The sequence below is a fragment of the Ammodytes marinus genome (genome assembly GCF_949987685.1).
Source record: "Ammodytes marinus genome assembly, chromosome: 17".
Taxonomy (NCBI): Eukaryota; Metazoa; Chordata; class Actinopteri; order Uranoscopiformes; family Ammodytidae; genus Ammodytes; species Ammodytes marinus.
The window spans coordinates 26,218,159-26,235,389 of record NC_137221.1 but is presented as its reverse complement, the minus strand read 5'-3'; the positions used below and the strand labels follow the sequence as shown (position 1 = coordinate 26,235,389).

At 40.6% G+C, this 17,231-nt stretch overlaps 1 protein-coding gene across 1 annotated transcript in view; it reads left to right on the top strand.

Annotated features, from left to right (window-relative positions):
• Window positions 1–17,231, top strand: part of LOC307264630 (ubiquitin-conjugating enzyme E2 E2-like) — an 81,358-nt gene that overhangs the window by 52,529 nt on the left and 11,598 nt on the right. The window contains exon 4 of the mRNA XM_080046075.1: window positions 12,187–12,319. Within this exon, the coding sequence (XP_079902201.1) occupies window positions 12,187–12,319 (133 nt within the window). The remainder of the gene's footprint in view (window positions 1–12,186; window positions 12,320–17,231) is intronic.

Here is a 17,231-nt window from a genome sequence, read left to right as displayed (position 1 = left end):
GAAGATAATACAAATGCAGTGTTTGCTCAGACCGAAATAAAGATATTAATCACTTAAAAATGTGCAGCTTATGGTGTGCAACTGAGTAGGAAAGCTGATTCAATAGTGCGCACACCGGCCACTTAGGAGCGCTGCATGGGACTGCGTAAGGGCAGTTGTCTCCGTCTTAGAGCAGCTGGGGGGGACACTGAGGCACGGGGGCTGCATTCATCGAAAAATGTTAGCCTAAGTATTAAATATGTAAGCTATGCAAGTAGTATGCTGCTCTTTATGATAACAAAAATACACGGCACAACATTTAGCTTAACATTTTATTTATTTGACGCACTTTTGAGATTTTAGTTCCTCTTTTACAGAACTTGTAACTGTTATCAGGTGGATGTCTGACAACAAGTTATCACTTCACATGGGGAAAACTGAGTCCATATTGTTTGGATCAAAAATTAAACTGAAAAAAGCCTCGGATTTTAAGGTTTTAGCTGGAGATTCTGAAATGACATCCCAGGAATCAGTCAGTTACCTTGGCTGTGTTTTAGATTGTAACTTATCTGGTGTAGGTCAGTCTCAAAAGGCAATCACCAAAATAAATCATAGAATCCGTTTTTTGTCCAGAATTTTCTGGATCAAAGAACAATGTTCATTTTAGCAGGAGCTTTAATTCAGCCTTATTATGATTATGTGTGTGGCTCATGGTACAGTGGCGTCACGGTGCATTTGAAACACATACTTCAGACCTCGCAAAATAAGTTGGTCAGGCTTATTTTTGACCTCCCCATGAGAACTCATCTTGAATCTTCCCACTTTGAGAGGTTGGGTTGGTTGAAAGTAGATGATCGTGTATCTCAGATACAACTGTGTATTGTACATAGGATTGTAAATGGGGATGTTCCCAAATATTTTAGAAACTATTTTAATCGAGTAAGTGAAGTTCACACGCATGCCACTAGGGGTAGCACCACTGATTTTGTACCCCCCCCCCCCCCCCCCCAGAGTGAAGACTAACATGGGAAAGGATTCCTTTTTTTATACTGGTGCTGCACTTTGGAACAGGTTACCGGGAGCACTCAAGTTGGTTGGGAGTTTTGGCAATTTTAAAAAGGCCCTAAAAAAATGGCTGAGACGTAATTAGGTTTGTCTTAGTGGTGGTCATTGTTGTGTGTGTGTTTTTTATGTATGTGTACATTTTGTGTATGTTTTGTGTATAGGGACCACAATGGAAATAAGCCTTCGGGCTTTTTTGTGTTTTTATCCCTGGCTTTTTTGAGATTGTTTGTCAACACCAACGCTGTTGACCGCAGCAGTTATTTCCTTCCTAACTGCTGCCTTCTGTCGTTCTTTGATGCCGCTTGTAATGCTCCGAAATGAAACTCTTTTTTTTCTACTTTCACTGTTATTCTGTCAATTTCTATTCCCGAGTTCCTCTTCTTTGCCATGTCGTAAAACCTCTGGACGAGGCCTCTAAACTGAGAAAATATAGGGGCGTGATATTCAAATAACGATTGTTTTCAGCCGCCGCATTTGTCAATAATGGCCTGGTGTACGCCGAGATTGGCGAGATACGACTGTTTGATAAATCCCACGCGATACCTGGCGTAGGGAGGTATTTGCGCCAGAATCTGCACCAGTTTCCACGCAAGTTTGATAAATGAGGCCCACTGTGATTGTAATTGTCTAGCAACTGAGTAAAATCCATCCACTGATGTGCGTGTGTGTCGGATGTGTGTGTAAGTAGTAAAGTACATGGTAAAAATGGTAAATGGACTATAGCGCTTTTTAGCCGATTTTCTCAGCCCCAAAGCGCTTAACAATTCTTACCACATTCACCCATTCATACACACACTCATACACCGATGGCAGTACATCTTGGGTAACATTGTTCGCTAATAGACAGCCAAGAATGAAGTTTCCATCTCGGGAATTGTTATGGTCCGAGCACAGAAATGGTGCTAATCCCTATTGAAACTGTAAGGTATTTTATTATTATTACGACTTTTATTATTTTAAGTTATTTTCTGCACTTTTGACCCCTTTTGCATTGAGGAACTTTTTTTATACACATTTATCACAGTTCAAGCAGTGTTTGCGATACGTATGACGCAATATCTACATTCTGGCAACCTTACTTTAATTTACATGAGATTGAACTGGCAACATAGCCTGACATGTCCCATATTGTTTTATTTACACAGAGTTTAACAAAGCAAACCATGTAGCATAACTTTTCGGCAGTGGCGCAGTGGGCAGAGAGATCGTCCTCTGGAGTGCAGGGTTGGAGGTTTGATCCCCCGCCTACTCGCCACATGTCCAAGTTTCCCTGGGCAAGACACTGAACGCCAAATTGCTCCCGGTGGTTCAGAGAGCGCCTTGCATGGCAGCTACTGCCATGTGTGTATGAGTGTGTGTATGAATGCGTGAATGTGGTAAGAATTGTAAAGCGCTTTGGGGCTGAGAAAGTCGGCTAAAAAAAGCGCTATATAAGTCAAGTACCATTTACCATTTCTTTGGATATCCTGATATTGGATCAAAAAAAGATAATAACCCTTTCCTTTGGTATCTAATTCCTTACTTTCTCCTCCATACACTTCTAGTCAAGTGTCGCACTGTAGCAAGTAAGTAAGCACTGACCACGCTACATCCTGTGTGAAAGACACACCACAGTGTGTTTCATAAAGATAAGACCTGAGGTAACTGAGTTGGAGATGATGAGCTTTTCCCATGACTGCACCGTCAGTGCTCGCTGTCAAAGCAAATCACGCATAAAGCCTGTATGGCCTTATTCATATCTAGCAGTTCTACATTGATGTAAATCTCCCTTCTTTTTTTGAGGCATTATTAGAACAAGCACACAGGGACTGTATTAGATCTGATGACTGGCCTTGAGCATGTCACAAACACTTAGGAAGCAATATGCTGATTCCCTTCATATGTTGTTGTCGGTTCATTAAATAGCTGTTGATTTTTCGCCCCAGGACCCATTTGGAGATTATGAGCCGTGAGCAAAATATGAATATGCCAGACAATACATTTTTATATGAGCCTTTGTTTTATCTTTGGCAAAACAGTTTTCAGGTGAGTTACACAGGTCTGTTGTGTCTGCTTATGCTGCTGTTGATGTTTTCAAAGAAAATACCTCTTGCAGAACCAAATTCACACACACACACACACACACACACACACACACACACACACACACACACACACACACACACACACACACAGTCAATGCAGGGATGTAATGTTGCTAGGCAACATGTCCAAGACAATGGGGAAGTGCAATGGGTTTAGTGCTGATTGAAAGAGTGTTGGAGTGAGAGCTTCCTCCAACCAGCCCTTCTGTGGCCTGCTCTCTGTCACCTCCCAGTTCACTTGACCCAAGCCAAGAGGGACAAAGGCCCACACAAGCCAACACTTCTTGTTCCTTTGAGCTAAAGCAACAAAGCCATCAAAAGAGCTTTTTATATGCCAAGAGAGATTTAGCATTACACCTCTTTCTGGAGATGTTTTACAATGGATCATTCCCAGAGAACTTGAGCTTAACCTTCATTAAGGGACGTTTGCCTGTTCCGTGTTGCAGGAAGATTCAGCACGATTCCCCCCGCTGGCCCGTGGTCACACTGCTCGTGGCCTGGGCACGATTGCACCTTGCCTACCTCACCGTGCGCGTTTAGGATTTGGAGCGTAGTCTACTTGTAGGCTATACGACTGTTTGTGAATATTTTCATCCGGCCAAATTTGCATCATATTTTCCACTTCCACATTAGAGCAACGAGAATCCTTAAGCTATTGTTTTTTCTAATGTAGCTTTGACGTAATAGGTCGCGGTGGACAGTCTCATATTTGTGCAGCACGCTGTTTATTATTAATATAACGGCCCGTCATCAGACCATACACCGGATGGTTTTATACACATCGATCGCTCCATCAAGTAATCCAAGTCAGAACTTTTTGTCTGGGCAGAGATCGTTTTTTAAGTGTCTTTATAAAGTTTCTTGTTAAACCTTAGTGTAGGCTACTGTTTCCTTATCACCGGGCCGCGGAGTCCTGCTGTGTGTTGTTTTGGGTTTGTCTCCATCGCCATGCGTAAAGACAGTATTATGACAGCTGACAACTGTAACCGTGACAACTTAAGCACCCCTCAAGGTAATTTTGACCAACAACTATGTGTGTGTGTGTGTGTGTCTGTCTGTCTGTCTGTCTGTCTGTCTGTCTGTCTGTCTGTCTGCGTGCGTGCGTGCGTGCGCTTTTGTCAACGAGCATTCTCCAGAATCACTGACTCCACCTTTTTATCCAAAGCATACTCTTTTCCTAACCCTAACCCAGTTTCTGTAGCCTAATCAAACTTTTAACCACGGTGTTGTGCAAGTCAAACAGACAAACTCCAGACTCGTATGAACAGTGTCTACATGTGGACATTCTCTGCCTCCTGTCACAAACTCCTGATTTACCCCTACTGACTGGGGGGTTTGACTCCCAGCCATATTTCTTTATTTACTTGTTTTGTAATAGATGTGTTGTGGCCTGTCTGTAGTCAACCCAGTGAGTCACTGACATGTGTGCAGTGCCCTAGAGCATAGACACACAGCCGAGGTGCTGCTTTAATAATAACTGTTGGTGGGCTGGATGTCGAGGTGTCAAGGGGATCACACACACTGAAAGCTCTGTTAGACTTTCCAAAGTTCTGCTGTAGACACTTGACAAAGGAACACATTGAAGAAACATAGAGATTTGATCTGTTTCAATAAAGAAATAGTGTGCTTTTTTCTTCAAGTATTGACTAGAAGACGTGCTTTTTTGTGAGTGTGCTTTTCTTCTTTATTACATACAGTCAAGTGCGAAAGTTTGTGAACCCCTTGAACATTTTGGAATTTTATTTATTTTTACCATTAATAATTCATTTTTATCAATACCAGTATTTTTTATATGAAATAGCAGGTGTTTGTTTATCAATTCAACATTTTTCTTTCCCAGAAATAAATTGTTAAAACAGATAAAACAAATTATTTGACAAATGTTGTATGATCAAAAGTTTGTGAACCCTAAACTGCATTGCTTAAATCGAGCAAGTAAACACAATCAGATGGGCCAAATTGAGTCATGAAATGGACCAATGTAGTGAGAGATCTTTAGGGAAGAAATTGGGTGGCACTAGATACAACAGAGATAACACCAGGTCAGTTTAGGCTCACCAAAGTGAACCCATACAGGTCAGACATGCTAAAAGGGAACCCAATCTCTGAGGATCTCAGGAATAGAGTTGTGATGCTGCACATTTGTCTGGGGACAGCTATAAATTATTTTTTTTAAAGTTTGAGCTCCATCGGTCCACCGTGAGGCAAATCATCTACAAATGGAGAGCTTTAAGAGTGACTGAACATCTGCCTAGAAGTGGACTTCCTTCAAAAATATCCACAAGCGCCACAAGATAAGTGATTTTTCAGGTAAAAGCCAACCCAAACATTACATCTAGTGATTTGCAGACCTCTCGTGCAGCATCTGGGACAGATGTGCATGGTTCCACAATAAGAAGAAAACTCAGTCAACATGGCTTTCATGGGAGGGTTGCTAAAGAAGCCTCTGCTCTCAAAAAAGAACAAAACTGTTTGTCACAACTTTGCCACAGAGCACCTGGAGATACCTGAAGTCTTATTCTGTGGACAGATTAGTCCAAAATTGAACTGTTTGGTCATAACCAAAACCGCCATGTTTGGGCAAAAACGCAATTCTGCCTACCACCTACAGAACCTTCTCCCAAGTGAATAATGGTGGTTTCAAATTGTCTGCAAATCTCCAGATGTAATGTTTGGGTTGGCTTTTACCTGAAAAATCACTTTTCTTGTGGCGCTTGAGGATATTTTTGAAGGAAGTCCACTTCTAGGCAGATGTTAAGTCACTCTTAAAGCTCTCCATTTGTAGATGATTTGCCTCACGGTGGACCGATTGAGCTCAAATTTTTTTTATGAATTTATAACTGTCCCCAGACAAATGTGCAACATCAAAACTCTATTCCTGAGATCCTCTGAGATTTGTTTCCCTTTTAGCATGTCTGACCTGTATGGGTTCACTTTGGTGAGCCTAAACTGACCTGGTTTTATCTCTGTTTTATCTAGTGCCACCCAATTTCTTTCCTAAAGATCTCTCATTACATTGGTCTATTTCATCAACCAATTTGGCCCACCTGATTGTGTCAACCTGCTCGATTTAAGCAATGCAGCTCAGGGTTCACAAACTTTTGCACATACAACATTCGTCAAATAATTTGTTTTATCTGTTTTAACAATTGATTTCTGGAAAAGAAAAATGTTGAATTGATAAACAAACATCTGTTATTTCATATAAAAAATACTGGTATTGATAAAAATGAATTAATAATGGTTAAAATAAATAAAATTCCAAAAGGCTCAAGGGGTTCACAAACTTTCGCACTTGACTGTAGATGAGTCAAGAGGGTTAAATGAACTAATTTTGTCGATGGAAGTTTGGTTGCACACCCTGTATAATGACAATAAAGATTTATTCATTCGTCCATTTAAGCCCGTTCAGGTGTATTTGTGATTTTAGGCTCCCTAAATCACACTTATTTGACTTGACCTGAAGCACTGTTGGAAAGTGAAATGACAAGGGCCCTAAGGTGGCTCTTGAACTTTTACTCGATCGAGAACCTCAGTCTTATTATTTTTATTAATAACTTAAATATATCATATTATATTATGCATAACCATAAACCTGCTTTAATGGATTTTTTTGGGGGGGCAGCTCAACAGGCTGGTACCATAACACAGACATTATATCATCTTAAACATATGCAGCAGGCATGGAGCAACGTAGGCATTCACTCTGAACTGTGTAACATGGAACATGATTAATATAACTCCAATATTCACTCACCTTTGGCTCTGTTTCTGGTTATTTACAAAGTGCAAAGAGAAATATACAGTATGTATGCTCAGCTGCTTAATGCTCAGTAAGCATGCTGGATGTCAATGCATCATGCCTTTATTAGTCAAGATTTTTCTGGTGACTATCCAAATGAAAACAATTAGTAACTGGAGGGAGGTGGTCCTTCATATCATTACGTGTTTGTCTTTGTTCAGCTTTTAAACTATCAGTGTGTGACTAGCCAGAGATGGACAGTCGGGGCTCCTCTCTGTCACTCACACTCATTAGCTGAATAGATTTGCTTACGCAACCATTGAAGCCCCCCCCCCCCCCCCCCCCCCCCCACAGGGGATAATGATAAATGATGCCACTTTGAGCGCAGAGGTCACAGAGCTGCGTATTCAAGAGACTGCTGCTCTAAGCTGGAATCAAGTGGAACTGCTGAAACCACTGCTGTTGTGTCAAACGTCTGGACTAGGCCTGTGAGATCTGTTGAGCTGATAATGTACTCCAAGAGCAGGTTTACCATGTCTGTCTTGTGTTTTGATTTGTTTTGTCTTACTTACCTCTGCTGTCTTTGGTGTAGTTGAGTTACTGTACACTCACTCATCACTTTGTCCTTTAGCTCCTGTGTGTTGGGAGCGCTCTGTTTAAACTGCTAACGGTTTTGTTTGTGCCCCCCCTTCCTCACTGTAAGTGTGTGTGTGTGTGTGTGTGTGTGTGTGTGTGTGTGTGTGTGTGAGTGGCGATGGAATGCGGCTCCACTGGTCTCGACATGGCACAGGGAATATAAAAGAGTGTTCATTATTAAGGCTTCACAGAGGTCTGTCCCAAAGCACTATAGGCCTTGCAGACCTTTCATTTTTCTACCTCATTTTTTATCCTACTTTGTTTTGGTGTAGTAGCGAGTGGTTGTATTCAACTGGCAATGTCGTTTACATTTAAACATTTAATGTGTAGTGAAATGCAAGGGTTGAACAAAGGTTCATCTTTTTGAAATATACGTAGATAGTCAGTCAGTATGAGAAATGTATTGCACTGTGTACAATAGAGTAAAGTATCCTCTAGTATATGAATTCCTTACTTTAATTGTAGCAGAACATGCAATTAATTTGTAATTGCCAGGATATGATGATCATGCACATAATACATGTTTGTCAAGTGACTCTCTATCAGTGGTTGATGTTAGTGTTTCATTTTCTCACTTTGTTTCCCGACGTCAAGGAATGAAACAAAAGCCAATGTCTGCATGCTATTAGCCCACAGGCCTGTCATCCAAAGAAATACAAAGTTCTATCTTTATTTGCAATTTTCTAGAAAGTACATTTCATCCCTTAAGGATGCATGTGAGCTGTTTGTAATCACAAAGTCAATCATCTGGAATCAGCAGTAGCCATGAGGACAGAGAAGGATAAGACTTAAGATGTCCAATAGGGCTGTAACGGTACAAAAACTCATGATTCGATTTGTATCAAGATTTTTGACCCACGATTCGATACGTACAACGATTTTTAAAATTTGAAAAGCATTTTATCTAAATAACATTTAGAATAACATTTAACTTAATGTAACATTTGATAACAAATAACCTGAACAGATTTGAACACAAATAACAATATAAGTAACATGAATAAATAAATAACCAAAGATATAACATTTCTCTCTTCTCTGTAACAAAATAAAACTGTTGAAAAATAAAAAAATATTGAACTGTGCTGTAAACCAAAAATCAAGTTAGAAAACCAATAAACACTTTACAGCTACAGCTCCCTTCACCAAACCTTTGATCCAAAACTTAAGCCTAAAAATAAACAGCGATTTTGCCTTCTCACACCGCGATGCGGGATCCTGGTTCTGTGTATCTCGTTTCTCGGTTTGATACACATATCGTTACAGCCCTAATGTCCAAGCATATCCTCAAATCTCCAAACTGACTGAAAAGGTGTGTGTGTGAATGTACGCTCTCTGCTCCCATAACACATACTGCGAGGGGGGCCCTTGAGTGGGACCCTGAGCCCTCGGCTGCTGCAGGGTACAAGGCTGTGGTTGTGTCTGTGTGAATGTGCAGCAGGGAGTTGTTATTTAAGATCACCAGACTTTGTCATGATACTTAAAGGTCTCAATAGGTCATCTGGCATATTATACACAACCCTAAGTGACTTTGTGTTGTGCTTCTTTCTGTGTTGTCCTAGCAAGTTCTCACATTAGGATTATGGCTATAATGTCTCAGCCACAACTTAAAAACAGAGACACCTTTGTTTTAAACATAAATATTTGATTGGAACCCTTACATTTATTTGATTCTGACCCACACATGCACTGGGATGTTTTACAGAAGGAGAATAAACTGCTCGCTGTTGGACAAACTAAATCAAAGATGAGTTGAGTTGAGTTTTCATGGAAGTTATGAGCATTTTACATGCTAGCCAACCGTTCTAAATCAAAGATGCATCTGAATAGTTCTTAGTGTTTCACTACCGTCTATTTAGGAAATGTTCACAGATGTCTCAGTGGGGTTTTAAAATAAACAAATCACTACATAAGGGGGATCTACCTTTTTTCATTGATGTGCTCATTTTTGGCTTCATTATTTGACTTGCATTGGGCCAATCCAGGCTGTATCAAGCTGCGTCATATTGGTAGTTCTCCTCTAATGGGGTGCTCTTAGTGCTCCAGGATCATTATTAATTGCTGACAGAGAAGAAATTGACACAGTGGGAAATAGCAGGGTCAATCATCGTCATTATGAACAGCACTCTTTTGTCTCCTGGTCGAGTATATTTGAAGGCGATACCCAATTCTGATGGATCACCCCCCAATCTATTGAACATAAAGATAGTCAAGTTGTTTCGGGATAGATAAGAGAGCATACAATGATGTGAATCTTCGAGGTCTTTGTCATCTATCATTCTGACAGGCCTATAGCCAGGAGGTAAACATACAGATCCTTCTACACTGGATCCCAGATCTGTCATCATCAGAGCGGGTTGTACCAGGCTGCACCAACAGAAAAAAATAGGTGGTGCTGCCAGACTTCTAAACATTTCCAGATGCTGCATACTGAACTGTGGGAACATAACGGAGAAAAATCAGTGGTGGTTGGCCGACCCTAAGTGGCCTAGAAGGCGTTTTAAACCTCTACCTCCCAATAGGATTTGATAGAATAGAGGCGGTTTCAAGGCCCACACTGGTGGTTTGTAGATTGAGTTTACCAACGGTTGCTCTCATGTGCTGATATTCATTAAAGTGAAACAGCCTTAGTTTGACAACTGTGACTGAGTGGGTTGTTGTATACGGTACATTCAGCATAATAGAGGAAATTATAAAAGCAATAATCATTGTAATACAAGCTGTGTGTTTCCCCTCAGTCTGTGTAGAACATGCATTGAAAGAGCTGATATAGAAACCAAACAGGATACATGTGAAATCTGATGTGGCAATATAAATCTAGTTTATGACAGAACGGGGCCAAAACGGTAGAAGTAGGTTTGGAAATAATTCCAGAATCAACCATTGTAACGTGATATTATAATTGGTTCCTGAGGGGGCCGTGCTAGGGCCACAATCCTTCTATTTGTGTTAAGTTCATCCATACTTACATTTCACTAAGCCATAATGGATTTAGATTTGTAAAATGCTCATAGCCTCAATTAGAAATTGGAAAAGGTACATTTGCAAACTGGTGAAGGTACATCTGGGTATTGTCTACATAAAGTGGTAGGAAATGTACCAGCTTAGGATGACTCAAGGGTAATTAATAAACAACAGTATAGGACCAAATATGGAACCTTGGGGCACACCACAAGACAACTAGGTGAACATATGAGTAAAGGGTTCCAATTGCGACAGAAAACATACAGGAGGAGTGGTTACATGACAAACCATTTTACTGTTTCGGTTAAATGCATTGCTTGATTTCAAAACTTCAGGGAGCTGCTTAAGAATCACTTTTTTCGACACAAAAGGCAGTTTACTGAGATGCTGTAAAGTTGACGTTTTGTTTTCTTTCATAAACCTGCATTTTTGATGTATTCAGGTGTAGTGCCAGGATGAATGTAGCTGCTATAGTAATAATGATAAAATACCAATAACGGCACTTGATGGCGATCTAACCAAAACCTGTGGTGCTGCTCTAGAGCCCTGAGCCTTTAAAGAAAAAAACTGTTCCACACAAACATAGATTTCTGGATGAATGGAATCAGCCCTCATGCTGCGCAGAGTGAATGATTAGCCCTCGTGTACCCTTGTCGGCCCCACCACACCACACTACTACCCTGGACTATTTTTATCCATCCAGGGAAAACGTTTGGGCATCCTTCCCCCCAGCCCCACTCCCATAATTCCTCTGTGTCCAAACACACGCTGACATGAAATAGGTCTGCAGAGGCCTGCTGCTCTACAACAGGCTGCTGTTACACATGAACAACTCCACTCCCGCTCCTATCTAACATTCATATGCCACACACACGCTCTCTCTCACTCACTCACTCTCCTGCTCTCTCTCCCCCCTTCTCTCTGGCTTTCTCTCTGTGTGTAAATGATGAAAGTAAAAGTAATACAAGCAACCGACAGGAGCATCTGGCCTAATTCCAATAGAAAATGGAATTGGATTAGATCCTCTCTCTCACAGCTGTGTGTGTGTGTGTGTGTGTGTGTGTGTGTGTGTGTGTGTGTGTGTGTGTGTGTGTGTGTGTGTGTGTGTGTGTGTGTGTGTGTGTGTGTGTGTGTGTGTGTGTGTGTGTGTGTGTGTGTGTGTGTGTGTGTGTGTGTGTGTGTGTGTGTGTGTGTGTGTGTGTGTGTGTGTGTGTGTGTGTGTGTGTGTGTGTGTGTGTGTGTTCGTGAGAATCAAGGTAACAATGGAGCTCGGCAGCAGCCAGCTGTCCACCGGTGAATGGTTGATGAACAGTGAGGAAACGGAGCCGCCGCTGCTGCTGATCAACACCTTCCTGTGTGTGTGTGTGTGTGTGTGTGTTTGCGTGCGTGCGTGTGTGTGTGTTTCAAATCTTGCCTGCAGAGCCCAGACCGATCAGTCATCTGCATGACATTGATCACACTCATGATTTTCCCCTGGCTTCCAGCTCCAGTCTTTTGTTACATACAATGTAGCAATGTAGCGTAATCTTGTAATGGATAAGAACTTCAAACGGCAGCTTTTTGCACGGCTGATTTAGCAGCTGATAATCATTCACTTTATTTACTCGCTGCTGCCAAAAGAGAATTGAGTCACACCATTACAGTCTCTTAACACCAGCTGCTAGATTGAATTTTAACCCTGTTTCCCCCTTCTGCTCTTCATTTTCCTCAATGCAGCGCGGGTCCCAAAGGAGACAACATCTATGAGTGGAGGTCGACCATCCTGGGCCCTCCAGGCTCTGTGTACGAGGGGGGAGTCTTCTTCCTGGACATCGCCTTCACACCAGACTACCCCTTCAAACCTCCCAAGGTGAGCCTCACAGCTAACCCCCCACGCCCCTTCACACCACAGCTTTGAACACTGACACCATTGTCCCAGAAGCCTGTCAGCTCTTCAGGCTGTTGTCCCAATAACAATGATGGTTGAAGGCTTGTTCACCTACAGCACGCTGACAGAGAACTGAAGCCCTGGGACCATTGATGGGCATGCTTTTAGTATTTATTTTTCTGACAGGTCTCTAATATCCACAAGCTCCGTTATGTTGTCATAAATGAGTAGAAGAGGATTCCAGTGGCAACCTGTGAAGCTCTGGTGAACTCCATGCCCAAGAGGGTTAAGGCAGTGTTAGAAAATAATGGTGGCCAGTGGCCACACAAAATATTGACACTTTGGGCCCAATTTGGACATTTTCACTGAGGGGTGTACTCACTTTTGTTGCCAGCACTTTAGACATTAATGGCTGTGTCGAGTTATTTTGAGGGTACAGTAAATTTACACTGTTATATAAGCTGTACACTGACTACTTTACATTGTATCAAAGTGTCATTTCTTCAGTGTTGTCCCATAAAAAGATATAATTAAATATTTGAAGAAATGTGAGGGGTGTACTTCCCTTTGTGAGATACTGTATATAAGTAGTAGTAATAGTAAGAGTCCATTTTCTGCTCACTGAAGAACAACTATAGAATATCATTGGACTGGACTAGACCTTTAACTGTTCCTTCTTCTGACACGGAGCTAGCGTTCAGCAGCATTTGGCATCCCTCCAGCACGCCTGTGGGTTTGTGGGTAAATGCTGTTTTTCTCTGCTGATGCAAGTGTGTGTCAGGGTTTTGGTTTTGAGTCTAGAAATACTCACTGGCTAACCTCCACCTGGCTATTTACAGACACGTGTTGTTAAAATAAACAGAAAAACATACACAGGAAACTATTTTAGGCTCTGTGCCCTGATTAGAGTATGGAGCATTCAGTATGGAGAGGCACTTGGCTTGATTTGGATTATGGTTGAGAAGTGAAAGGTTGTAACGTCTTTAATGTGTGATGTATTAAGAAAATGAATCAGGGTTTTTCCTGGCTCAGAATGGGCCTTCGGGGGTCAGTACGACAACAATAAAGGCAACAAGTTTGTGTATTTTAAGAAGGGTATGGGGTTTGGAGAGGGGAGTTTCTGTCCAGCTAAAGAGCATTTCAGTCAGCCTGTCACACAATCACTGTGTTACCATGGAGCTCACTGACTCTGATGAAATCACAATAAACAACCTGTACATATTAACTGATTAATAATGTAATTGTTTATAATTGAACCAAACCATGGAAATTGCAAGAAGGTAGGGCTGCTCGATAATGAAAAAATCATAATCACACATTTTTTGATTGACATTGTAATCACGATTATTAAGACCGTTATTCAATGATTTAAGAAAATCATGCATTTATTTAACTTTTAACAAGGTTGTTTGTTTCTATTAACAGCATGACTTTGGTCTTTAAATATATCCTAATTGAACTGAAAACAAGGAAAATGCAAATAAATAAGTGAAAAAAAAATGTATTTCAAATACTTTTATTGTGGAAAAAATTCATCATCTTAGTGAAAAATATTTGTAATAATTGAATAGATGAATACGTTATAATAAAAATAAACCGTTGAAATGGTGTTGATAGGGCATGTCTTTTGCTAGCATTAAATCTAAGGGCATGATTTATTTATGTCTCATCATGGAGCTGGTTGAATAGGCAGATGCATTGTACAGTGTTGACTGTTGTGGTTGCAGGAGTCAAGGAGCCTTACACTTCATGTGTTTTTTTTCTTTTATTGCTTGGTTATAGACCACTATGACTTGACTTTAAGTGAGTCAACAAATTGGGCGCGACATGGCCTTTTTTTCCTCTCGTTCTCTGTCTCTCTCTCTCTCTCTCTCTCTCTCTCTCTCTCTCTCTCTCTCTCTCTCTCTCACGGTCTTGAGAGACTTGCACATTATTTTAGTCTGTTGTGAGTCTGAAGTGTTTTCAGACAACACGTAGTTGTACATCTTCCAGAAGGTTTTCAAAACACCCAGCAAACGCACCTCTTCCCCTCCTACTCGGAACCAGCTGTAAGCTAAACTATCAGGTGAGGGAGGGGCAGAGCGGAGCGCACTGCCGAAACAAGAGTTTGCTGGATTTAAAAGCCTGCATGTCACGCCGTGCAGAACAATGATAGATTTATTACGATTATTTTGTTTTCATGATTGAGGGAAGCCGTAATAGTAATGGAAATTGAAATTCAAGTTATTGCCCAGCTCTATAAGAAGGATGACTTAAATTGGGATTCATTTGGAGAGGTTTTAAATTGCTAAATTTATTCTCAATCTTTATATTTTTGGCGCTGGTGATTTTCCTTTGGCGCTGAATAAATCCCCTTTGGGAGGCGCCGAAAAATGTTCTATGCAGGAAAAACCCTGGAATTATTGTACTACCAACATTGGTTCTAAATGGGCACCAGTTTAAAGAAAATACAAGGCTTAGTATTTGTTTGATCATTTTCCATGCTATTGTTAATGTGACGCCTTTGTTCATTGAGCATCAAAGTGCATTGCTGATCTAGGAATCGGCCATTTAACAACCTGTTTTTTATTTAGCAAAAGATGACAAACTTTTAAAATGTTAAATGTCGTCCAACCAAAGCAGCCAACCCAGTAATGTTCCTTAATAATGTTCAGTCTTTAAAAAATATATATGTTAAAGAACTACCCAAACAAAGAATAAATAAACAAGATTATTGATCATACATTGAAGCCAGATTTGATCACTTTTCTTTTCAGACATGATGGAAGCATGCTACCCCGCTGTACACCAGTAAACTCAGGCTGTCTATAAAAAAGACAGACATATTCCACAAGAAAAAAAATACAACAACAAGAAAAAAAACCTGTCAACCTGAGTGAGTGATTTCCTGATGCTTTCTCAATAACAGGTTGGCACACCACCGTATCATGCTGCACCCACACTGACAGTGAGCAAATGATGAGGTTGCATGTGAGTCATCTCTACCTCATCTTTCCACACAGTCAGCCACTAAAGGCAGCCAAATGTGCTCATGATAACACCAGCACCAGCATCTCAAACCTTTAAATACAGGGTGTCCGCGGAAGTCTTAAAAGTCTTAAAAAGTCTTAAATTCATATATTTAAAATTAAGGCCTTAAAAAGTCTTAAATTCATTAAAAATGTGATATGCTGGTCTTAAATCCATTACTCAAAGGTCTTAAATTTGTCGGGGCAGGACTATTCAATGTTATATTTTTTTTCTTCCGCGACTTTCCGAGAAGGAGATGTACTATAAAAGTCCGACACTACGCTAGAGGCAGTACGGCCGTGTGTGGCTGTGATTCACATTTAAACGTAGAAGAAGAATGTGTCCCCTGCCTCCGAATTTGAAGTCAGTCGCGTGAAAGCAAGAAAGGGGACAACGACCCAGCAAAATACATGCCCTGCTATTATACATTCAGTGGTGGAGGTTGGATGACAAATATCATGGCTGGCTTTATTCACCCCGCGACCACACACTGCTGCTACTCCGTAGGTGTGCAACCACCGCCCGCTGGCGATGTAGGTAGGCTACTGACCCAAACGCAAATCACACAGAAACAAACAGATTTATTTTGTTTAGTAAAAAAATGTATGTATCTATATTTATTAATTAATAGCTGCTCATCAGATGGTCATTCGGGTTGCGTTGCCGTGAGCTCACAGAGTGAGACGCGAGTCTCTGCTTCTCTCTGTCAGTCGCTTTCTTTCTCTCCACTCTGCCCTCGCTCTCTGACGGCTAGTTAAGAACTATTGCCGATCGTCCCGTCAATCGCAGACAGTAGCCTACATTTCCATCACCAATCGGTACAACCCTAATACCCGCAGTGTATTAACCTGGCTGCCTGCAACAATATGAAGAAAATAAGACATTTAGCAAATTACCTCAGGTCCCGGGCATCCCCCAGTTATGCAAACCTGTATACAGTAGGCTATGCCTACTTTACAGTAGCCTATTTCCCCATTTTGAAAGTGCAAAAACATTCACCTGTGGAACCAATTTTTAAATAGTTTCTGCCATAAGTTCTGAAAAATAAAGTTAATGGACTAAGTTTGTTGTTTATTGAATAAGTAGGCTAATTAAAATTTTAAGGACATTCTTCCCCATAAATTACCAGATTTTTGTATTTCATTCTAATACTGCATGCTGCAGCTAACACATTTTCTTTATTGATTAAACTGTTCTTGTGACTCGATTAATCAGAAAATGTAAACCAATTGATACAGCTCTATAATAGGTTGAAAAGGTGGTAGCCTAATGATGGGTTTTCACGTTGCCTTTACAGTGATCTTATATTTATTTGATGGTAAATGCGGGGGGACATTGTCTTCATTCAGACTGCTGAACATTTTTTTTCTATAATTAGACAGCAGTTGTTAGCTAAAGTGCATTGAATATTTGATATTCAAATTTAATAAAACTCTTAACAGAGCATATACTGTAGTGTAGTTTGTAGATTTGCCAAGGTATTGGTATTCATTAGAGGTCTTAAAATGTGCAGATACCCTGAGATAGTATCTAGGAGAGGCTACTTTCTTCCTAGCTTATAAATGAGTATCACTTTATGTTCAATAAACAGACAAAAAGTAAACTTGAATGAGTCTCATTGAGTCACACACAAGCTATGCTTGGGTTGTAATACAGCTGGACCCCCCAAATATCGCCTATATTTATTGTGTTTTAGGTCTTAAATTTCATTCAAGGTGGTATTAGAAAGGTCTTAAAAAGTCTTAAATTTGACATGCTGAAACCTGCAGATACCCTGAAATAATACCCAGGCCAGATAAGTAGAATGCAAACCACAGACTGTCTACAAATAGTAATTGCAAAAGCACTCTTTGGAATGAGACCAAGTAGCTTAACTTCCTCCACC